General features: G+C 37.6%; 1 protein-coding gene across 8 annotated transcripts in view; it reads right to left on the bottom strand.

Annotated features, from left to right (window-relative positions):
- The window catches only part of lama2 (laminin, alpha 2), a 203,708-nt gene that overhangs the window by 51,532 nt on the left and 126,454 nt on the right, over nt 1–25,722 (bottom strand). For 4 of the 8 annotated variants that reach the window (XM_088626879.1, XM_088626882.1, XM_088626880.1 and 1 more), the window contains 15 exons: nt 21,837–22,048; nt 19,065–19,171; nt 18,314–18,592; nt 14,639–14,819; nt 14,104–14,240; nt 12,594–12,830; nt 8,278–8,421; nt 6,627–6,803; nt 6,032–6,217; nt 5,816–5,940; nt 5,185–5,302; nt 3,561–3,695; nt 2,682–2,806; nt 2,510–2,596; nt 2,116–2,309 (listed from right to left, as the gene is read on the bottom strand). In XM_088626879.1, the coding sequence (XP_088483005.1) occupies nt 2,116–2,309; nt 2,510–2,596; nt 2,682–2,806; nt 3,561–3,695; nt 5,185–5,302; nt 5,816–5,940; nt 6,032–6,217; nt 6,627–6,803; nt 8,278–8,421; nt 12,594–12,830; nt 14,104–14,240; nt 14,639–14,819; nt 18,314–18,592; nt 19,065–19,171; nt 21,837–22,048 (2,444 nt within the window). The remainder of the gene's footprint in view (nt 1–2,115; nt 2,310–2,509; nt 2,597–2,681; nt 2,807–3,560; nt 3,696–5,184; nt 5,303–5,815; nt 5,941–6,031; nt 6,218–6,626; nt 6,804–8,277; nt 8,422–12,593; nt 12,831–14,103; nt 14,241–14,638; nt 14,820–18,313; nt 18,593–19,064; nt 19,172–21,836; nt 22,049–25,722) is intronic. The other 4 variants (XM_088626884.1, XM_088626885.1, XM_088626883.1 and 1 more) reach the window with 3 other exon arrangements.

Raw genomic sequence — 25,722 nt, 5'->3', positions numbered from 1 at the left:
GGCATTGTTTTCATAATAAAGTTTCACATGTCTATAAGTTAAGGTATTACTATATATACTTACTGTGCAATACGGTGATAGTTTTGATAGCAGGGATTTTATTAATACTTGATTCTTTCTCTTTTTCATATGCCCTAAAATCATGCATCCTGAGATGAGAGTACCCCACTTGGGAATAACTCCAAATGTAATAAATGTCATTCCTGAATGTATACTACCTCAGAAACTAAGTTATTATATTTCTTCAGTTCCAATACTTTGTAGAGAAACATTTGATTTGACCAAATTCATCATCAGAAGCTAATACTGAACATAATGTACATCTATTTTCTGACCACTTTATCCAATGAAGCCCCCAGGGGGGGCTGGAGCCTGTTCCAGCAAGCCACAGGCACAAAGTAGGGTACACGCTGGATGGGATGCCAGCCCAATGCGGTGTACACAGACACAGCCATGCACACTCTCACACGAGGGCCAATTTTCCCAGAAGCCAATTAACCTACTAGTATATCTCGGGAACTGTGGGACAAAAACGGAGCACCTGGAGGAAAGCCACATGAACATGGGGAAAGGGTACACACTCCATGCACCCCAGGTCCAGATTGAACCCAGGGCCCCTGCACTGTGAGACAGCAATGCTAACCACTGTGCCTCCATGCTCCCCCTGGTTAGTACAATTGATTGAAATCAAGCTTTCATACTGTCACATAAGAATCCTCTCGTAAAGATTGCGACTCTGAATGCAATTACAAAGCTCCCTTTTATCTGAAAGTCAGAAGTGCATATATTGCATATTCTAGTCATGGTTAGAAGCACACAGGTATAATTCAGGCATAAACAAGACCTACAATTTTACAATGTGTCATGGAAACTTCATCACAGTAATAGTCTTACCACCTGTTGTCCAAGAAACCCCCTATCATTAAAAGTTTAGAGTACATCAAGAATAACTGCTGGACATAAAATATATTCAAGCAATAAAAATCTCAATCTGTTTTAGCATAAGATACTTAAAAATGTGTTTTTATATGAAGCAGATCTTGTTCTTTATTAGTTTTTAAAACCTGCCTCTGATGACTTAAAAGCAGTAAATAAACTAGATGTGTCCCCAGCATTTACAAAGATGACACTGTGCGGTAGCTTAACTTCTCAGGGTGATTTAGAGGCTTTTTCTAAGTTTGTTTTTATCTGTCTTCTTTTATAGCTTACAATAAAGTGGAAAAATGATAAGCCAGATAAAATATGGTAGTCTGAATTTATCATGTTAAAAAACAGTTTAACCAAGTCCTTGCACATATTTGGTCTCCAGATGGGCACAGTTCACTGAATTATGAAGAAAAACATATAGTTTAACTGTTTACTGACATCACTAAGTGAATGCAGTATATACTAACATTATGGCAAAGCTGCATTTTACTTAAGTTGTATGGTATAAGGCACACATTTGTTCTTTACAGCTGGAAAAAATATAATTTTTCAACTGAAAATCATAAAGCATATATTAGGCATTCATTACTGCTTAAAGGTAATCAATGACAAACTATTGACAAAATCTTTATTCATTATCCACAAGTTTATAATAAACTTACACTATTTATGAACAGAATAAAAATTCAGACTGCTCCAAAATAATTTTAGAAGAAAATGTATTAATAGAAAATCTTAAAATGTTTTAATTAATAAAACACTGGTTTAAATTGTGTGACTTGCCTATGAAACTACGATCAGTCATTAAAGAGAGTTGAGAAAACCATACGATGTGCCATGTCCTGAGAAATCCATAGAAACTATACAGTATATCCTCCTAAAGGCTCTGCTCTATCACTGCATTTATTGGACCTGCTGGACAACTCTACACTAATACCCTTTAATAATACAATACAATAAAGACTATTTATATCCTGAGTTTTAAGGGTATATTTCAATAATACTCATGAGAATAAAAGTGACTGTATTATGTAGTTTTTCATTCTAACCTTTTCTTCTGATAGCCCATGAGGTTCTTTAGGTCCTAATAGAAAGCTTACTTTAACAGTTAGCTGGTAGTATGAAGATTTACTGACATTAATATTGAGACAGTATAAGGAACCATGTATGTCTGGTTAGTATACGTACAGATGATCCCCACAGCATCACACACATGCCGCTTCATGCATCGGTCACAGGTCAGTCCGGTGGCTCCTGGTCTGCACCGGCACTGTCCGGTGAGTGGGTCACACGGCTCTGGCAAAGTGCCGACCGGGTCACACTTACATTCCTGACAAGAGCCTCCGGGACTCTGGGGGTTACCGTGGAAACCAGGGGAACACCTGTGAGAAGAAAAATGTTTTGTAAACCAGATCAAAAGTGCAAACGGGCGGCACGGTGATGCGATGGTTGCTGGGTTCGATTTCTGGGAAAGAATACTTCGCTATAGAACAAAAATAGCTTTGTTATTCAGATGATTTCAACGCTCAGAAAACTGCATGACTCTCCTTTCCAGTAACAAGGTTTTTCTATAGACTCTTACCTCTCACAGTGCTTTCCTTCATATCCAAGAGGACAGGCAGTGCACCGGTAATCATTAAACCCCTCCATTACACAGGTTGGACTGAAACTGAAGGAAAATAAACATGAGTTCACCCTCCTGTGCCCTCACCAGAAATTAAAACTCCCAGACAATCAAGAAAGATGAGGTGTACTTGTTTTCGGGAGCGGACAGCGGGCAGGCACAAGGATGGCAGTCATCAGGAAATCCTCGAACTATCCCATAGAACCCTGGAGCACAGACCTCACAGCGGTCGCCTGTTGTGTGGTGCTGACAGCTCTACAGAGAAACCAGAACACTTCACTTGCATGTGCTTCACACTAACTAGGTCTAGGTGATTCCAAGTTTTAACTAAACCTACCCATTAGAGGGATAGTGCACAGAACATTCAGCTGCAAATGTTGCCCGATTTTGTATCTCTAAACAAAATCTAACAAAACACTAACGGCATTCTCTTATTCCAACTTGCAATTTTGAGATGTTACAATTATATTTGGTAAATAAAACTACAAGCATCTCTTGTTCTGCATCAACATTATTTGCAAATCACCCTGTTAACATGCTACAGTGTACAGCAGATGCTTCCTGGAAGGACGATATTGTTTCCCCGCACTCAGTGACAGAGCTTTCATTAACGTCCCGTATATTGTATATCTTGTTAAGTCATATTGTTACAAAAATATTCATATATTTAGGTATTTTGTATTTACATGGCTTGTGAAATTATGCAAAAGTTTTATTAAAACAAATACAAATTGAGTTTTATTCAAACAAATACTGTGAAAATTGAGTTCAACAGCTGATACTGTACATTCACTGTTGTATTTTCACCCAGCCAGATGCTTTGTTCAACGATGAAATAATGACGCTGTGAAAACACTGGGATCCCTTGGGAATCAGATCGACTGGGTGACAAACGGTGACTTATTTCACACAAGGCAAAAAGATCTTCTGATTTGAATTTACATTTAGAAACGAGAGATGCTGGTGCTCGCTGATGAAAATGCAAGCAAGCGAAGAATAAGAACAATACCTGACAGACAGAGGTTTCAGGGTCACAGGTGTCACTGTGGCCGCTGCACTGACACTGAACACAGCTCCCAAGGCTGGATCTCGACATTCTGTCACTCGCTCTAGCAGAGGAACGGTAGTACCCTGCAGCACACTCCTGCCAAATTAAAGCACAACACCCTGTGGCTGCATCCTGTTTCAAATACGGTATCGTCTGGAGGCTTGGCTTTAAAGATGCTGCACTGAAGCCAGTCCATACAGAGTTTACTGGGATTTAAACATCCAGGCCCAAGCCCTTCATAGCACTATGTTTTTCTTCATGTGAGACAGTGCTGTATTACTATTACTAATTTCAATTAAACCTGCAATTCACCTACTGTAGGTATGCAATTAACTTATAAGGCCAAATAAAGCAGCATTAGTTTTAAGTTAGCTTTCAAAGCAGCTTTAGGAATTTGTCCATTATTTATTTGTACAATATATATAAGAACACAGGCAGCTGGCTGAACAGTGGAGCACAGCTTTTTTCCTGGAGGGCAAACATCCAGCAGGTTGCATAATTACCACAGTCTAAAATGGTACAAGTAAGCAAGTAGATGATTTAGTTACTGTATGTACAGTATTTTAAAACCAAAATGGAATGAAATAACAAAAGGTGTGGTGGTTCTTTTGAACTAGAATTTTGAACTGTGAATTCAAGCAAATAATGTATGATTTGATACTTTAGCTGTGTTCGTCGAACCCAGGTGACTTCGTTTTTTCCTTCACTCCTTCTCTGTTATTAAACCAAATCACTATTAAAAGCATTTTCTCGATTAAACATTTTGTATTATTTCAGCACATAATAAATTACAATTTCAATGTACATTTTTAAAATCAAACAGTCTGCAATTACATTTGATGCATTTGTTAGCATAGCTGCCTTATAGCACCTGGCCCCTGGGCTCTGTTCCTGGGGTGCTACAGTATCTGTGTGGGGTTTGTTTCCTCAGTCCAAAGACATACTGAGCTAGTACGTGGATCAGCTTTTGGGAATATTATTCCTTGGTGTGAGTGTGTGCGTGTTTGTGTTTGTGTGTCAGCCCTGCAATGGACTGCTGTCCTGTCCAGGGTGCCCCCTGCCTTGTGCCCATTGCTTGCTGTGATAGACACATACAGGCTCCCTCACAGCCCCACATGTACTGTATATGAGATGAAGCAGTTTAGTTTTTTCAGGCTTCAATAAATAGTTTGAGAGAACTGCCGGAGATTGGTTAAAATGAAATCTGACAGTGGTATTCCTGTGCTCATTCATTATACCTTTGTCTGAAACATTGATTATTCTAAAACAGTAAATGGATTAATATATGAAAATTAATTTTTATTGCAAAATAGTAAAAATGAAGTGGTTTTCAGACTATGGAAAGGCATTCTTTATAAAGTAATGGATACTAAAAAGCTCTCCAGCTTTAATAATATATTACTAATAAAACTACTCCTTTGTGCTGCAATAATAAATACATCAAAATCCCTCATTGAGCAGATCTGTTTCTCTTTCTACTGTGTGGAATTCCTTAGGCCGAAACAGTAGAATTAGCTCGGCCAACAAAATTTTCAATCTAGAGTTGTGTTCTCATACTGTGATCCAGTTAAAGTGCATTTCTTACCTCACAGGAAAGTCCAGAATAACCAGGAGGACATTCACACTTCTCTATTTGGTGAGCACGTTCACTCTCAATGGAGATTTCACCTTCTTCAGCTACCTCCAGAGAAATCTCAGAGATTCTGGATGGTAAACAGAGTTCATTTTACACAACATTCTATAGGTATTTCCCTTAGTATGCTACAGGCACTGTAATTTCTCATCCTGTGGGCTCTTATTTGAAAATACACAGCTTAACTGTAAACACTGTGCAGTTCAAAAAAGATCTGGTGTGATATACTGTATTTCAACTTCCATCTTGCACTACATTAAATAATTGAAAATATTGTTCATACCTTAAAGGCACCTAATCAACCACAACCAAAAAACCATAACAATACCAGCTAGCAATTTATCATAATCTGACGGTCACACAACTAATATCCTAAACATACAGGTTTAAAAGATGTTATTTATAAAAAGAGACAGAATAATAATAAGAGAATAGAAAAACAGAATCATTTATTTCTGTATAAAAATATTGTCTTGTCAAACTGGAATCTACTTTGCTGCCTATATTGATCAAGCAACAGAAGAAAAATAAAAAAAATGACTAAAAACTAAAAACTTTAATTTCTCGCACACAGCATAACTACCTGCTTTGTCTCATCAAGTTTCCATGAGAGGCCTTGATCAGAATGTACTCGATGTGGAACAGAACGTCCATGAAGGCCTCTCGGGTTATGCTTCTCCCAGCACTATCATAGTCCTTCCAGTTGTGCTGAAAAGAAACAAGGGGAAACCAAACTGTACACCATGAGACACTGACATCTAGGCTCGTGTTTTTGTTGATGACTTCCCCGCAGCCTTACCTCTGTCATGTCTATCTCATGCCGGGTTAATTGGCCAATTTGCAAGGCAGGCATGTGGAGCATGATCACTTTGTCCTTATTGGGACCACCTCTTATGATCACTTGGGGCTCATAGGTCGAGCGTCCAGTCTCATCTCTTGCCTCATAGTAAATTGCATATTTGAGCTTGCCACCATAGGCAGTAATCTGGAAGAAATACAGTAGTATTATAATATCCAGATACAGGTGTTAGAAAAAACATTATTCATTGTGGTTTTTAACTTGTTTTACTTCTAAATGCATCGATCCACAAAAGTGATTTATAGTTTAAATAAATGTTGATGGGTACTGAACTAACTTTTGAAATACATAGTTATTGCTTTTCAAAATTAATCTGAAGAGATTGAACAGAGATTGTTTGGTGTCTCAGGTGAGATTTACCAAGTAAACTGAAATTAAATATGAATTTCAGGCAATTAGGTAACAGTTTAACAGTTTAACTCTAAACTAAAAACTCAGTAACTGTGTTCTTTATTCAAAATTTCAAATTCATTTACAGATCTATTCGATTTTATTAACATTTAAGACCGTATAGCAATAGACAAAGGGTTTTAACCATTGATCCTTGGAATTGCTTGGGCAGTTTCCAATAATAAGGTTCAGAAAGCTCCCTGGACACGGTGTCTGCATTGGCCACAATCTCAGGGTGCTGGAAGGTCACTCCAGAGGTGGTTGTTTGCTGATTTTCCTTGTCCACAAGAGGAAGCACCATCTGGTCTGGTTTGAGTGTCAGCTACACATTGCAATATAAATCAGAAGTAGTTTTAATATAATGAAGTAATAATATATCTAACATAACTATAGTACAGTATGAGTACTGTACTATACTTTTTCTAAAAAATTACACTCACAATCTATGTAAATATCACACCAGGATCAATATGAAACCAATATTCATATTTTAAATATGAAGTTTATGCTATTAATGTAGTCATATCTCATGGATGTCCATGCTGTCAATTTAAAAATAACTTTAGATGAATAAAACTTTTTCTACCTTACATACCGTAATACTAACTAATTACCATATATACATTTATGAATTGTTAAGATCCCAAAAGTAATTAAAAAAAACATATTCCCACTCACAAGCACAACCAAAAGGGATGAGAAATAATCCCAACAGTGAGCTTTATGATAGGGAGCTCTCTATAGTGGACTCTTACTTCTCACTATATGCAATCTCATGATTCAGTGAATTAGAGAATATCCCCCAAACTTCAATAAATGAAGTCACAGATGCTAAAATCACTTTTTCTTGAAGTAAACAACATTTGATTAGATTCAATGTGTGTTCTTTATTTAATTTGTTGTTTCCATTTATAGAAAAAAAAGGTTTCTCAGTGCTCTGTAAAGATACTCAGACATGGTCTCCATGGACACGCTGCTGAGAGTGAGGTACAGTAGTGTTTTTTTAGTCTTTCTTCTAGCTGGCAATTCTTATTAAAAGCAAACGAGAACACATCTTCAGATGGCTGCCTACCAGCCAATATACAGAATCTTTCTTTTTTTGCTCTAGTGCCTCCCTAAATTGATACAGCACTGATTTTCATTGGCAAATAAATGGGCCAATGTACTTAATCATAATAGGAATGAGGACCAAGGATCTCTTTCGCTTTTTATATTTACCCTTTTCCATTCAGAAATCCAAAATGGATAAAGGCAAATACCGTGATATATCTCTTGCATTTCTTTCCTTTGTATATTGAATTATTAAAGTTTAGAAGTTCTGAATTGTTCCATAATTCCTGCAATATGACATGGACCCTAGAGTATTGGTTAGTGCTTTGCAAAGCAAATGTACCAAAAATTTGCTTGCTTCACATCACACAATGGTGTCTTCTGATCAGAATGAACCTTTGTAAGGATTAGTTAAGAAGTGAGGAAAAGGATTAAAAAACAAAAATTATATCCACTATAGCTAATATAATTACACGGCAAGAAAAGATAAAACACAACCTTGTGTGGTCGAAAGACAAAATGAAAGATCATTAGATCCACAAAACTTCTTTAAAATAGCAAATGCATTAAAAACTCCTACAGATCTGCTGCAGGTGGAATGGAATAAAATACTGTATTCAGCATATGTCAAACAACAAAGCTATATAAATCAATCAATCTTCCCAATTACCTCACTTCAAGTGACTAATAGGACCCTGCTGGAAATGACATTATCACATTATACACTTCAGCAGTTTTGTACTCACCCACATACGAATAAGTCCCTTGGCTTCTGTGCACTTAGTAGTCAAGCCAAAGCAGTAGCAGTTGCTGCAGCCCAGTGGGTTTCTTGTGCTTAGTCCAAAAGTGCCTGTCCTACATCTGTCACAGTGAAGCCCCTCCACATTTGCCTGTATACATGGTGAGACAATAGGCTGCAATTAATGTTCAGGATTTTACCTTTGAATTACAGCATGTTCAAAATACACAGTATGGACTATCCAATACTGTCGGGTTCTTTATGTTCTTTATGCAACTCTTTATGGGCTCTAATGCAAATGGGGTCCTGAAACAGTATCACATAGTAAGCTATAAATGATACTGTAAAAAAGAATGAAAGAATTACAATCTTAAAACGACGGGCTTTCCTGCTTGCATGTTGGGGGGCTTTGCTCTGAGGCACAACATAGTTTGAACATACAACATGACTTTTCAACATGACTCAATCTGTACCATTTTAAATGAAAACAGCAAAAGGTAAAACAGTCTAGTGTATGCATGTGATTACTTAACAATATATGTGAAATCTAATCTAGTCTAAGAGGTTGCAGAATCTCTTTTTCCAGTGGTGCTCCCGATCCAAGCCAATGCCAAAATGTATTTGAGCTTGGCTAGTGAGGCCCAGATATTGATCCATTATTCCACCTAAACTGTGATACAGTACATCACATGCTATTTGCCTCAGAAGACATAACCTATTCCAAAAGATTAACTAAACCAAGCACAATATGCAGAACTATAGTTTATAACTAAAGTTACCTTTTCATTCAAGATTGAAGATTGTTTTTGTTCTTGAAAACTAGAATGTGCAAAATTATATTAAAAAAAATATTTTTGAACAGAGCAGTGTTAATTTTTTTCCCCCTAATGTACAGCAATTCTGAATACTGCCTTCATTGAATACTAACCGAAGCAAAATGAAACCCAAAGATGTTAATCCCATCCTCTGGCAAGTTTACTATAGAGCTGGATACTGTGAGATTGTAAGGCTAAAGCAAAATGAATTAGCTCTCACTTAGCTCCACAAAACAGCGAACGGAAAACCACCTGAAACCATGCCAAACTGTCCTCGCTACTCAGGGGCACCACTGGAAAAGCAGGAAAGAGTAACAGGTTTCTGTGAGCAAAACTGTTGCTCTTCTTCCAAGAGGAGGTTTTGTTGAAAACGTTGTGTGGAGAGCCTGACAGAGGTTGTGTTGGTGAAGGTGTCAGTTAATGTTGAGACAGCATTGAGGAGGGAGACAGGTTTACACCACTGGTAAAGTCACACAAAACCTTCTGCTTGCGCACTGTTACTCCTGAGTAGGTGTATTCCACTGAGACGCAACACAATCACACAAATCATACAAACCCTTAGAAATAGGCTGCAATTCATCTGGGTGAAAATTTCATATTTTAACAAGTATACATATAGTATCTTCCAGAAAATGTAAAAGCTTTGATATCCGGTTTTCTAAAAACTGGAACAAGATCTTAAAATACAGAGAACCATCATTAAATATGAAGGAAACATGATGGCAATACACTCTTCAATAATAACATTTCAGCTTCATAAAAATATATTAAATCTATAAAATAAACTTTTAAAAAGACCAGGCACAGTTTAACACATGAACAGATTTTTCAGGAGAGGAAATATTCTTCCATTGCAGAAATGCTCAGGTAAGTGGGGATTTTATTTTAAGGTAGGTTCGGTAGAAATAAGATTTTCTTTTTTTAAAGAAAGTAAAAGCCATCACTAGTCATAATTGCAGGCTGCTTGGCAGATTGTCAAAATGTCACCCCACTGTCAAAGTCAAGGAGTTAAAGATTTCTGTAATTTGAATGTATTGCCCATGTCAAGTCTATTTCTATCCAGCACACCCACGTAGACTCAAAAGTGAGTGGGGTATTTTTTTCACGAATACTATACAGCGCTGCCAATAAAGAACCACAAATGTGTCATGCTAGAGAAACCTGCTGTGTGGAAGGACTGCAATTCCGACTTAGCAAGCACCTGGCCATTATTCCCACTATATGACAGTTATTAGTGATTGTAATGGTTTCCAAAAATGCACCCCGGTCTAGAATGGACAGCTGCAATAGGTGTGTGACTGTCCCCAGAGCAGGCAAAGAGGGAGGCTCACTGTAGATGCATTCTCCCGAAGCGACATGTTTGTTTTTCATCTTCTCTCTTTCTGACTCCTGAGTCAGTTCTAAAGATACCCTGTTCGTCATTCTGACAGCTACCTCTAGATTGGGTTTTTCATGCCTAACTGCACACAATGATTAATCAATAAACATATTGCTATACCAAAATTATTTTGGCACCTGACAGCATATATGACACCAGAACTAACTTCAGAGTTTCTCAGCGTGGTGGAGACTTAGGTTTGAAAACTAGGTCAAGTCAATGTTTCTTTTACATGCAACTATAGTAAAATGAAGCGTTATCTTATGATGAAGTGTTTGATTGCCTTTAGTTGCTGTATAAATATGGTATTTATATATATTACTAAATGTTCTCTTGCATTCTTTCAGATTTTCTAAAACATTTTTTACATAATCGGTTAAATTTAGATTATTCTATAGTGTCTTCAAAATGTTTTTGATAAAGCTTTTATTTCTGATTTACTATAAACCAGCTATTTTACAGATGAAGATGTCAAAACACATAAATAACTATATAGGTGGAGATTCTTATAAAAGCATGCCAGTTTAAGTTTAGTTACTTTCCTGCATTACATGTGAAGCAAGAGGTGTGTGGCTTCAACAGATTAATAAAATTATCATATTTTGTATGCAAGATGAAAATGTTGACTTCCCAAGATTGGGTAAGTGAAGAACATACTGTACCATTACATTCATACAGGTAATTATGATAATGGTTATTTGATTGTATTACTGTATTAAGCCATCTGAAGAAAATAATGTCTGTTTGTTTGCTGTTCAATGTATTATTGTCAATTAAAGAAGGGATCAAAACAATTAATTGTTTTGAAGCAATGTTTGTTTTTAACATGGTATGATCTGAGTCTTTCTCTTTCTGTGAGGTCAACACCATTATACACCATTGGAACAAGTAATACTGTAGGTTTATTCCATGCTGAAAAAAAGAAAATACAATGTTTTGGCCGGGGAGCCTTCTGAAAGCCTTCTTTCTTCTGTTTTACTATACAGTACTGTACTTTTCACATGAAAATGTTTCATTCAGTCGCATGGCAAAAAACCTTTAAAGGGGAGCCTATATATGTGCGGCTATATATTCCGATACACTTCAAAATAGGGCAGATTACAGGTAAGTGTAATACACTGGTAAGTGTAATACACTTAATACACTGTAATTACCTTATAATTTTGTTGTATGTACACTGTGGAGTACATGTATTTACAGTACATATACATTTTATGTAAAACATAGCTCTGTATGTAATTATTGCTTTCGCAATATTCAATTCTATGACAGTACATGCGTCTCTACATTTTACAATATTGCTGGCACTGCATTGCAGTTAAGCTTTTCAATACATTTCAATACAATAGAATAAATTGCACATCATAATCACATGAATGAACCACAAAAATAATTACCTACAGTACAAAAGTGCTTTTTCATAGCACGCCATTTTATATTTTAATGTTAAGTACAAATTACATAATGCAGTTACAATAAATTGATGCACCTTATTCTCATCCTTCTTCTCCTCAGCAACATTAGTGAGTGACAGGCATCAGCCTATGAAAGCCTCTGCTCTGTCCTGCTAGAATTCAACTAGTCAACTCTCTTGACAGTCATTACCACTGCTAACTCACAGCACTGGGGCCCTGGGTTCAATTACTGACCTTGGGTGCTGTCTGCAGTACGTGAAGTTTTTATGCTCTCCCCATATTTCAAGGGGTTTCCTCTGTGTGCTCTTGTTTCGTCCCACAGTCCAAAGACATTCTGGTAGGTTAAGTGGCTTCTGGGGAAAATGGCCCCGGTGTGAGTGTGTGGGTGTCTGTGTTTGCATCTGTCTGCCCCGCGACAGGTGGGCATCCCGTCCTGGGTGTATCCCAAATCGCGCCTGTTGCTTGCCGGGATAGGCTCCAGCTCCCCTGTAACCCTGAACTGGGTGAAGTGGTTAGAAAATGGATGGGTGGATAGAACTGTCTGGGGTTCCAGGCCACTCAAGGTCACTTTCTAGACAGAGGAGAACTCTGCTACACCAAAAGATGGGGTCAGTTGCCATGGGAGAAATTCGACACAGTCTACATTTCTAGCCGGTGACGTCACATCTATCAACAGGCTCGGTGCCACTGAGCCATGTTACGTACTGTACAGTACCTTGCAGCTGCACTGGCCAGTCCTGTCGGTACAAGAGCACAATTCCATTTCCGTGTCGCAGCTCTGAGGAGCTGTGCCGGCCATGGAGCAGTCGCAGGCAGTGCACTGTGGGAAATCTCTGTAGCCCAGCCTGCACTCAGAGCACTTCTCCCCAGTGAACTGCTCACGACAGAAGCAGCAGCCAGTATCGGGGTTGCACTGCAGGGTCAGGGACCCCACCAGGTTACAGTTGCAAGGCTGTGAAAGAAACAAAGAGGAACGTATGCTATTTAATGTTAATAATGTCAAATCTTTGTAGTGCAGATGGTGCTTTTCCATGTAAGCTTTTTACAACAAAAGGAAACGTATTCCTATAATTTGTCAGAATGTTGTTTTTTTTGTGTGTGTAAAAAAGGAAAACTTAGACACCAGACTAAAAATAACATTATATTAAAATGCAAAAAAACATTTTCTCAGAAATTTATTGGCTTGTATTTACTGCTGTAAAGAAGCAGGATTGAATAAATATAAAAACATATTTATTTTAATGTATTAATATTCTAGATAGATAGATAATACTTTATTAATCCCGTAGGGAAATTCTATGTGTGTTAAAAAAACATAATACATTAGAGAACGGGACATGGAAAATAAAATGACTTTTAACATATTGTTAAATTTCAGGCAGACATGGTAATTGTTTAAACATTTCCTTGGAAATTCCTGTACCTGTTTAATTAACTTTTCATTAACCTTCAGCTGGTAAGGCCTTTTAACTTTGCATTTATATCAAGAATAAAACTCTGCATTAGCTGTTAGCACATTAACTTCCAATTATTCATTGGATTTAAAACTATTAAAATACTGAAAGGAGGAGGTTTTCAGTATTTTATTAAAAGTAAAACTCAATTAGATAGTGAAAAATTAAAATTTATGAGGTAATAAGAACAGCAGAACTGCAAAGGAAGGAACTGTAAAGAAGGCATCTCTCACTTCCTTACATAAATAAATTTAAATCCATTAGTCCAGCCTTCAAATGTTACTGTTAACATTAAAACATAGTATTGTAATGCATACGGCTGACATTGCAGGTTGTGCAATTGGTTTACCAGCGTGGTGACATCACTGCCCTTCCCTGTGAATAGCAGGGGCCACAGCCGCCGGGCTGAGGGGAGATTTCCCTTTGGCTCGAGAGGCTGGGTCCCTGTTGATTGATGCCTGAGGCCTGGGTTCGAGTCCCCAGCAGTGGGCCTGAGGCGGCAGTGGTGAGGGTGCATACCCATGTCAACCTGAGAGTGCTACAGTATTTTAACAGTTTTTGCTAATTCAAATTGTTATTTCAATGAGTAAAGGGAAAAACTGTTCTGAATTGAACAAAAAAACTAAAAAGCTAAAAACCTTATATGAAAATTTGAGGTAGGACAGAAAAAGTGATAGGCCATCAACTTGTCTGGTTCCTCAGTGATGTTGAGTTTTTTTTTACAAGCTATGAGAAAATATCTATATGAAAAAGAAAGTAAAAAAAACTCACCTTACACCCACTGACGATATCGTGACCCCAGTAATTTGGAGCACACCTGTCACACCTCTCACCCACAGTGTTTGGGGGACAGATACACTGGCCAGTGTTTGAGTCACAGTTGTTACCAACATGTGGACATTGGCATGCTGTGTGGAGGCAAGGAAGCCAAAATGTTACTCGAAAAGAGGAAAAATTACAGCTCTACAGGTATGTCAGTTCTAAGACTTTAATTTCTTTAATGAATTTCCTTCTGAGGCTTGACTGTAAGACATGACTATTATTGCACTTGTCAATACAGAGCACACACACAGGCAAAGATAAACATTAAGGATTTTCTAAACTGAATGCAAGAAGATCTGTTTTTTTTTTCTATGAACCAGGTGTACAGTACTATGCTTAAACTGAGCATACTAGGTCTGCCAGAAGTTTTCACATAGAAAATAGCTTTTTGTAGCTAGCGCTTTGTTAATTTCCAGATTCATGTAATGTTTTGATGTTTTGTTAATGAACCCCTGTGAGCCGAGAATGAAAGAGAAATGCATACGTATACAGCCTCCCTCCTGGAAGTGGTAGTACCCAGTGGCACAGCGATCGCATTTTTGTCCCATCACTCCTGGCTGGCACCTACACTGACCGCCCTCGTCGCAGTCAAAGGATTTGGAACCGAAGGAGTTGCAGTTACAGGGTACACATCCCCTGGAGGGCTGCAGATCAAAGGTAGTGGGCTGGAAAAATCACAAGAACATTGAATCACTCTCCGGGTTTAAAAGATTCAGTTCTGGGCTCGAAGTTCTTTGCGTGACATCCCAGAAAGGTTGAGACAGGATGGAGAAGATAATGAAAACCTGACCGGAAGAATCTAAGAATTCTAGTGAGTTCAATTTCAAACTGTATGATAGGTTTTCAAAAAGTACAAAATCAGGATTGATAAATTGGCTGAGGAGTAAGTGACAGTAATTAGAATTTAGATATTTGGATTCAAGAATTGGTTTTTGACTTGGTACTTATTGTGTGTAGTTGGACATTAAGAATTGATTTTTCATTTTCTATTCATATGCATCAGTTAAGATACTATAGAGACTGAATAATTGATTTTCCTGAAGAACCAAGTCACCACTGATGTAAAGCTAAACTCCCAATAGGTATCAAGAATTTAAATTATTACATAGTCTTGTTAACAATATAATGTTCTTAACTATTTTATTTAAAAACGTAATTTCCAAAAATAATTTAATATAGTGTCTCAAGCAGTGACAAAACTTGAATACTATAACTGTAATTTTCAACAATCTCATGCAGCATGCAGCGCATAAATAAAGCCACATAAAAACACTGATAAATGGCAGAAGAATCAAATCATATCACAGATGGTCCAGCAAGAATTTGATTATGTAAGAAGCCAACTGTGCCTCATAATTATCTTTTACACTTGAAGACAAAGATTGCACTGGGATACAGTACACTCAAACAATGGATCTTTCCCTTTAGTGGCTGTTGTGGTTTACTGTTTAAAATAGATTTTGTTATAACCCAAAAAGTCCTGTGCATCCAGCTAATTTACAAACTTAAATGTATTTATGACTGTATGGCAAACAATTTATTTGTCCACATTTCACTGCAGTTACAGTATGATAGTGATTTTCATTAGGTTTGACTTATAACCCAATGCCAAAACACTGATGTCATTAAAATCATGCATTGAGAAATGAGAAACACCTAAAGCCTGCTTCACAACAGTAATTTAGGCATTAACAGGACTATTAATATTGATGGTAGGATAATTATAGATAAAGCGTACAAGTGGTCGTAAGAACTGCAGAATTCATTAAAAATGGAACTTTTTGACTAGAGTGCTATTAACACAGAGATCATTAACACAGGTTAATAGCAGTACTTTATAAATAAAATATTATAAGGTCTCTTAGTGATTTTGTCTAACACATTATTGCAAGCTTGGCTCTCCACTATTCCATTTTAACAATTTTTATTCTACTACTATTATACTATTCCTGGACTGATTTATACTCTAGTTCATTTAAAGATTACTTTTGATTGGGGTTTGTGATAAAAGATAATACTGTGTTCAGTCACTGTACGTTATATAACGTTCTGATTGCACCACAACTGTATAGAAACCTGCTTTCACTTGCTTAATTCTGTCATGGACCTCACTAATCAGACACAAGCCCAGACTATTTCTCGCAAACGCCGACACACAACTTCATGATCCAACCCCGTCCCTCACCCTGCACCATGCCTCCCGACAACCCACTACTTAAGGGCTGCTCACCTGCACACCCACGCTCAGCACTGAGTTCCTTCATTGAGCTACCCTTTCTGTGACTCCTCCGTCTAAAGAAACCCACCGTCTCGGCTTGCTATCGACCACAAATATTGACTACGCGACTTGGCTAAGAAAACCCTGCTTCTGTTCCACTTAGTCTTTGTTTTATCTCCTCAATCTCTGGCTAGCATTGCAAAGGGTCCTATCCTTTTTTCTCGTGACCAACTGATCCTAACAAATTAAGCGTTTAAAGGTATTTTGTGGTCCCATTATGCAGTTATAAGAATTGCTGAGGCAAATATGTCAGTTATGGAACACATTGACATTTAGTGTTATGATTAAATTTACTTGAGATTTATATCAGTGCAAGAATGCCTTTAGAATATCATTTCTTGTAAATATTTCATGTTTATATGGTACAGGGCTTAAATCTGTTTGCACTGTGATCAGAATAGTGTTCAAAGAAGCATGTGGTCAGGATATTCAAAATAATCAGCTTAATATTCATAATTCCATGGGCTAAACTATTTAAACATTTTTTATCTGTACCTTGTACAGGGAGACTGCGGAGACAATAACACTGTTCATTTTTCACTGTAATCTCCAGATTCACTAAAGTCTTTGCATGCAGAGAGATAGCTGACATTTCTTTCAGAATGATCCAGTGCTGCAGACACTGAAGAGGAAGCTGTCCAAGCGCCATGGCAGTTATTTAAGATGCATGAACCCGAAGTTCATTTATCAAGCAACAGACACCTCCTCCGCGGTTGTGTAGCTTTTCTAGCAAAAGAAGAGCACAGTAGGCTGCCATCACACTAAAAGAAACATGTCTACAGTCTACTATAAAGAATAGCTTTAGCTGTTCAGGAATACAAAGGTAAAGAATAAGACCTATGGATTACATTATTCTCCACTCCATACGTTTCTCTGTGCATAAACTAATAATAATAAACTAATGTAAAGTGCGGTTCTTTACATGCGTATATTAAGTTTTAAGTAATTTCTGTGAATGTATACTTTTTGCTCCTGGGCGACACGGGAAGTTTCAGCCGGATTCGTTTGCTCTTCCCAGGCTGATTGCCTAACTCTGAATGTTTGGACTGATGGGTATTGTTATATTTATCTACTGCAGCTGGGCCAGAAGGCCAGTGAACATGGAGGATGATACAGATGATAAAAAGCAACCCAAATAATTTACTTACTTGTTGAGGAATTCTGAGTTCCTGTATTATGGAATCAGAAGAGTAAATTTTCTCTCCCAGTTTAGTGATGCCTTTTGTATAGATTAGGGCAATTGTTTCCTGTTCACTTGTGAGCGTCTGTCTAGAGAGGTAGATTTAATACTGGTTGGGATACATTTTGGTATTAGGATGCAGATTCTCTATGGCCTATTAAAGTGTTTTAGTTAATTATTTTATAAGGCTGGACTCTAAAACCTACTTATTGCACTGTACATACTATATCTCTCTAAACAGTAGTTGTACATGTATAGTTATAATAATTATTGTTAATAAATATTTGTCTTGTCTGTCTTTGGGCCTGATTAATACTCCATCATCAGAGTTGCACAGCACAATATGAGAATCCCTGACTTTAGGGAGTGAAACTATTCATGTAGTTCTTGTATAGCAAGCTGGCGTTAGGACCTGATCGTTACTGATTGAACAGCCTGCCTATTTCAGACTTTTATAACTCTCCCCTTTTATATCAGTAAGCTTCATAATATTTAGATAATTTCTGCCCATGCTGATATTTACAAAAAAAGCTATTTAGTTGATGTTGTTGAATTTTTTTGGGGGAGGGGGGTTCAGTCGTTAGTGTTCATGACATCCAAGTCAAACTGTTAAAAACCAAAACCAAACTCATTTAGGGATGCAAACACCCACTGTCATGTCACAGGTTGCTTCAGCCCACACGTGCATGCGGTGGAATTACCCCTTGGCCAGGGGGACTGGAGGGCCGGTAGGCCCCCCGCGGACACCCCCCTGTCCTGCTCGACCCCCAGCGCTGTGCCTGTTCAAACGGCACCTGGAGGACGGGACGGCGGGTCTCCCTGCGCCCATAGCTCTGCCTCCTGAGATCACAGCGCTTCCCAACGAAGCCAGGCTTACAGATACACCTCCCCATCAAATCACAGCGCGAAGACATGGACCCCACAGAGCTGCAGCTGCAGGGCATACAAACCAGCTTTTCGGGGTCCCACCAACAGTTGGGCTTCACAGTTCACAGAGTGGAAAAGAAGGCAAATCAGTAAAACCATGGGAAGGAACATTAAAAACTTAACAATTTCTCGTCTTTCAGATGTTTATTGAAAAAGATCATTCTGGGCCAACTTATTACCTGGCTTTAAGGTTTTACACATCTTTCGATGTAATTCATGTATAGTACAGTCATTTGAAATGGTTTATTTCTTCACAGCCAGTATGCCTCTCACCCTTCCATATTCCAGCTGGTAAAGCTCTGACTTAAAAGTCTAGCCCAAATGTAAATTTTCTACCAGCTTTGCAACACATCTGAATGAACGTGTTGAATCGATGATTTCGTAATCGAGATTAAAACGAAAGTGCCAGTTATTCTTCATCCTTTAAAACACTGGAAGATGTGCTAGGTACATGTATCCACACACTGTGAGGGAAAGTTAATCTATTCTAATCACAATCCAGCGGATAAATCCACTGTAACTCACCATGCATTCATCACACTGCCTCCCAACCACGTGCTGTCTGCACTCGCACTGCCCCGTCTGTGGGTCGCAAATCTCAGACACTGAACCATTGCTGTGGCATTGACAGGCTACAGAGTGAAAGTAGAAAAACATTTAAAAAAAACCTAAAACTATTCATCCGCACAGGGCAATCAAAATACATATTTTTTTATAATTCATTGAGTAATTAAAACATCAATTATCATCAGATTTTGAAAAGTAATTATTTCTACACTAAAAATAGACCACCGAATGGGTTCTCTCTCTCTCCCTTTGTGTAAAGTTAGTTTCTAACTGATTTTCCGCCTGCTTTGAAAGGTTTTGAAAAAGAGCCTTACTAGTTGAACTACTTGTATTTTAAACTACAAATATTTTTTTTCTCTAAATAATTGAAGAAAGAGTACTAATAAGAGTACTCTAAGTAATACGAGTATCCACCATGTTGTTAATAGAATACATCACTTTATATCAAATTCGTATTTGAAAAAAAAACTATTTCTGTCCTCCTGTAGCCAAAACTTTTACAAAGAACAGAAAAGGAAAAAAAACTTTTATGACAGCAAGGCAGTTTAATTAATGGGATCTGTCATGTTATTATAAATCCATGTCTGCTTGTTACCTACAACAGCACAGTTCAGCACTATTTTGGTGATAAGGAATCTGGTTTTGCAGTGAACTGAATGATAGTTTCCATAATATACAACATTTAAACTGATTGGCTACATACGAAACAATGTTCTTCAGTATTCTACAAGGTTAATAACAGAAATGAAGTTCAGATTACTACTGTAAGTACTTCCACCAAACAACAGATAATCCAGCTGATGTCAGATATACAGTGCCTTGCGAAAGTATTCGGCCCCCTTGAACTTTTCAACCTTTTGCCACATTTCAGGCTTCAAACATAAAGATATAAATTTTTTATTTTATGTGAAGAATCACCAACAAGTGGGACATAATTGTGAAGTGGAACGAAATCTATTGGATTTTTGAAACTTTTTTAACTAATAAAAAAATGAAAAGTGGGGCGTGCAAAATTATTCGGCCCCTTTACTTTCAGTGCAGCAAACTCACTCCAGAAGTTCAGCGAGGATCTCTGAATGATCCAATGTTGTCCTAAATGACTGATGGTGATAAATAGAATCCACCTGTGTGTAATCAAGTCTCTGTATAAATGCACCTGCTCTGTGATAGTCTCAAGGTTCTGTTGAAAGCGCAGAGAGCATCATGAAGACCAAGGAACACACCAGGCAGGTCCGTAATACTGTTGTGGAGAAGTTTAAAGCCGGATTTGGATACAAAAAGATTTCCCAAGCTTCAAACATCCCAAGGAGCACTGTGCAAGCGATCATCTTGAAATGGAAGGAGTATCAGACCACTGCAAATCTACCAAGACCTGGCCGTCCCTCTAAACTTTCAGCTCAGACAAGGAGAAGACTGATCAGAGATGCAGCCAAGAGGCCCATGATCACTCTGGATGAACTGCAGAGAACTACAGCTGAGGTGGGAGAGTCTGTCCATAGGACAACAATCAGTCTTACACTGCACAAATCTGGCCTTTATGGAAGAGTGGCAAGAAGAAAGCCATTTCTCAAAGATATCCATAAAAAGTCTCGTCTAAAGTTTGCCACAAGCCACCTGGGAGACACCCCAAACATGTGGAAGAAGGTGCTCTGGTCAGATGAAACCAAAATCCATTTCAAGATGATCGCTTGCACAGTGCTCCTTGGGATGTTTGAAGCTTGGGAAATCTTTTTGTATCCAAATCCGGCTTTAAACTTCTCCACAACAGTATTACGGACCTGCCTGGTGTGTTCCTTGGTCTTCATGATGCTCTCTGCGCTTTCAACAGAACCTTGAGACTATCACAGAGCAGGTGCATTTATACAGAGACTTGATTACACACAGGTGGATTCTATTTATCACCATCAGTCATTTAGGACAACATTGGATCATTCAGAGATCCTCGCTGAACTTCTGGAGTGAGTTTGCTGCACTGAAAGTAAAGGGGCCGAATAATTTTGCACGCCCCACTTTTCATTTTTTTATTAGTTAAAAAAGTTTCAAAAATCCAATAGATTTCGTTCCACTTCACAATTGTGTCCCACTTGTTGGTGATTCTTCACATAAAATAAAAAATTTATATCTTTATGTTTGAAGCCTGAAATGTGGCAAAAGGTTGAAAAGTTCAAGGGGGCCGAATACTTTCGCAAGGCACTGTAACTGCTTTAAGGTAAACAATTATATTCTTTCTGGAGGAAGAAGAGCTCTTTATGATACAAGTGTACACTGGGTGATTACACCCCCTTAAAAGTTTCTAGTTTAGCATATTTAGACATACCTGTACTGTATTTAACCTGAACTAGTCCTCACCAAGTCCTAACGGTTAACAAAACTAACCTCATTTGACAATTCTTCTTGTTTAAAAAATCAGCCAATAAATAAAAATAATTCACTTTTTTTAAATGCCAATAAAAAAATCATTCTATATCTTTGTGTGAAAAGTAAGTGCAACCTTAATTCCACCATCTCAATCAATCGGGACTGTAGAATCAAGTGAACCAAAACACGTGCCAATAGATCACGGGGAAGAGAATCCACCTGGACATAAAATCTGAATCTTTGTCACTTTGGTCAAAAGGCATGTGGCAACACATCAGGCCCGGATCAAAAGAAAGGTGTAAGGGGTAGTACGTACTTTTTCATACCACTCTACAGCGCTGAAGGTGAATGAGTCAATTTACAGATACTCACCTTGACAGTTTTTGGCTATAATAGCATCCCCAAAGTATCCTTCAGAACATCTCTCACAATACTCCCCGCCGAATCCCTCCCTGCAGGTCAGACAAGCACCAGTCAGGGGATCACAGCTTCTCGCGTCTGATAAATCCAGATTGCCATTGCAGAGGCAAGGCTGACAGGAGCCTCCTGGTTCATCTGGGCGGCCATAGTAACCACTGGAGCACCTGAGGTTTCAAAGTAAAACAAGAAGCACAGAAACAAAAAGAAAAGGGGAAAAAAATTAACGATTATAATGTTGCGTGTGACAGGAGGAAAAAAAAAATCACAGCATTACTGCCTACGGACAGGACATAGAAAACAAATTCCTAATGGTGGTAAAACAGTTAAACAATAGTTTTCTCTCTACCAGATTTTGCAAAATGAAAATGTTTTTTTTTCAAAGCAGTGCCTGAATTGTTTACCATATGTTACTGAAAACAACTGCCAGTTTATTTTTTTAAGTGTCAAAGTACCATGTTCATTATTAAAACATTGTGGTATTAACCATCTGTGCAAATGTTATTATGTGTAGCCAAAAACTAAAATTACTTTGTGCTCCCTTTTGGAAACAAAAGCATAAGTTATTTGTACATTATAATTCGGAAGGGAAAAAAGAGCCAAAATATAAAAACATGAATTGTACAAATACAGAAGATGATTAATCTGACCAGCTATGTATTTTTCTTAAGATGACTCTCTAATCATTTTGATCCTGTTTTCTCCTTATTTATTTTAAAAAACACTCAAAAATGTTTGCGATCTAACTCATATTTTTCCTGTTAAATGGATTCTGCAATACTCAGCTACAATCGGTTTCACATCTGCATGATAATAAATGGAGAAAAAAATCATTTCATTTTGTGCAGAAAACATATTGTCAGGGGCCAGAGATTTATTAATTGAATATGCTAACGATTTTAATGATTTTGATCTGTCTGTGCCTGGTCTTATGTAGAAATGATGTATGGGATTGAAACAATACTTATGTGTCTGTTATTTTATTTGGTCCTTCATGAAAGTGATAAGACGAAGAACTGAACTAATGAAAATACTGTGCAAAAGCATGTCTTCTAACTAAATGATCTGTCAAGATTTTTTATAATACCTGCTCTTTTCTAGAACGGGATTCTTTTAAAAGTATTTTTGGATTAGACATATATTTTATAATCATTTTGGGGTGTTTGTGGTGATATAACAAATGTGATTATCTATACAAAATTGTGGCTTTTTGAAAATGAGTCATTTAAATTTCACGTCCCCAGCAGACATCATTATTTATTTTATTACTTAAAATACAATGTCCTCGAAAACATTTCAGAATAAAAATATCCCAAGGTGCATCAGCATAAGTACTGTAGGTATTTCCAAAATTATTTTAAATGTTTTCCATTGTGTTGATGCCTTATTCGTCTTAATACATTATAGTATATTTTGCAGCAATAAACATATTTTTGTGTTTTATATAGCACCTTTCATAACAGAGTAACTGTAATGTACTGTACTTTGATCATAATGTAGTGCCCTCGCCTGGCGTTGCGGCCGAAGAGCGCCTGGCTGGGGTATGCGGCGAGGGGCCAGAAGGGAGTAGTGGTGGCCAGGCAGGGACTAGGAGAGCCGCTGGCCAGTGCGGCTGACCCACTGTGGAGCCGCTGTACACGATTGTAAGATCACCCGGACTTACATCAGTAGTTTCCCTGATTTTGCACCCCTTTTATACCTGTACCAATTACCACCCTATGCCAGTCTAACTGTACCCAGTGTGTTGTACCCTGTTTGCCTCTCTTTCTCAATTTAGTTCAATTTCTCTCCCTCTCCCTCTGTTGTGGTTGCTGTGCCGGACGCACGTCCGATTATTAAAAAAACGCCGTGTTCTCATTTAGCGAGAGCCTGTGTTCCTGTCTTGATCCTCGCCAAACCCAATAACTAAACAAGGAAGATTGGTCAGGTGTTGGATAAGTGACTCAAAAAAATATGGAGAAAAATAACTCCTGGATTTCTTTTCAGTAGAAAACTCAGTTTCAGAACCACCTATTGGCATAATTTGACTTTTTAATTTTAGTGTCTGATGTAGACAGCCTAGTAGCATGACTTCAGTCTCACCATTACTCAGATAAAGAACGTTTTGTTGCACTTCTTTAACATCAGCTACACAATTCAGGAGCTCAGAGCAACTTCCAAATCTTAGCGCCATTGGCATAATAGTCTAAATCCACACTATTTTACTGAACAATTTAGCCAAGAGGAGTTACATTTTTCTATATAATGAAAATAATTTTCTCTCAATGGAAAAGGGGATACCAGAGCAGGGCAAGGCCAGTGGCTGGCTTGAACCTACCCATAGAGACAAAATGCTTTCAATCATGGAGATAAAGCAGCTAAGGGCAGTACTAGAAATGTTGAGTACACTCTCCAGCAGAGTAAGAAGAATATTATGATTCACAATATCAAATGTGACAGTGACGTTTAACAGAAGTAAGACAGAGAGCTCTTCAGTCTGAAGCTATTAGAAAATCATTAACAACCTTGACTAGGCCTGTTTTCGTGTGACAGAGTAGCCTAGAGCCCGATTAAAGAGGTCTGTAAAGTTTGTTTAACATGTGATTATCATTTCAATATCGAGATACAAGACATTCAAGAAGCTCTTTTTATATTTTTGAATTTTAAAGCATTTTACAAAGCCTGTATAGTGTTCTTCCTTCTGATATTTTTTTTCTTAATCTCTTTATTAAACCATTTAGGTCATTGTTTCCTAGACCTGGTCTTCTTAGTTTTAGGGATGAATTTATTTTCAGCCTTTAAATATATTGTGAAGTATGATCATTCTTGATGTACTGTATGTGGTCTTTTTACTAGTTAACTATGTTGTGCTGATGAGCCCTAATAACTCAACAGCTAACTTGGGCAGCTAACTTTGATTAAATAAAAAGCTTTGGATTTTTCCAGTCCCCTCAGCATTGTGAAACAGCAAGAAGTAATTAATATGGTTTAATCATTCATATCTATGTATCCCCCCCATCAGTATAATAAACTTTACAGTAACAATGAAAAATATCACTAACAACAGACTGAAAGCACAGATTATCATCATGTACAGCATAGTAGTTCAAGTAAAACATTGCTCAACACCCTATTCTTAACTCCACTGTGCAAACTGATTTATTTCTGTTCTCAATAACCTGACTCCCAACTGCAGAGCCAACTGAGGTAGACAGGAAAAGACTATCCTTGCCAACACTGACGAGCAGCGATATTTAAAACCAAGTGCTAGTCTCCATTATAAATAGGTGGATTCTTACCATTCCTAGACAGCAATAGACATCCCTTAAAATGTAGAAATCTAAGTAAAAATGTACATACTGTAAAAGATGTATATGTCAAAGCAAAGATTAAATAAAACTCTACTGTAAAGCACAAAACCACAGAGATAAATTTAAGATAACTTATAATAACATCAAAAGCTTAAACTGATAACAGACACATGGGCAGAACAGTCATAAGAACTGTCTTAGGTTTTGTAAACAGTGAGATTGTGATTCAAGTTTTAAACTGATTCCTAAAGAATCTATGCTTTTTTGGACATAATGCTTCCTTAGTGAAATGTTTCCAGGCATTGTTTATGTTTCATGTTCTACTGGATAAATTAGCCTGGCAGTTAAAACAACAGCTAGAATCAGCTGTGTTAATTTGAATTAAAAATCGACTGCGAAATTAATAAGCAACCATTTTCTAGGACTACTGAGATTCACCATTAGACATATCGAACGTGTTTACCAGTAGTAAGGTACAGTAGTGTAGGTGGTAACACCAGCTTGGCTGCTGTGTGAAATAGGTATTTTATCTACTGTATGAAACAGTGTTG

The sequence above is a fragment of the Lepisosteus platostomus genome, chromosome 3 (genome assembly GCF_059453375.1).
Source record: "Lepisosteus platostomus isolate fLepPlt1 chromosome 3, fLepPlt1.hap1, whole genome shotgun sequence".
Lineage (NCBI taxonomy): Eukaryota > Metazoa > Chordata > Actinopteri > Semionotiformes > Lepisosteidae > Lepisosteus > Lepisosteus platostomus.
The sequence above is the reverse complement of the archived record's forward strand: the minus strand, read 5'-3'. Positions and strand labels throughout refer to the sequence as shown.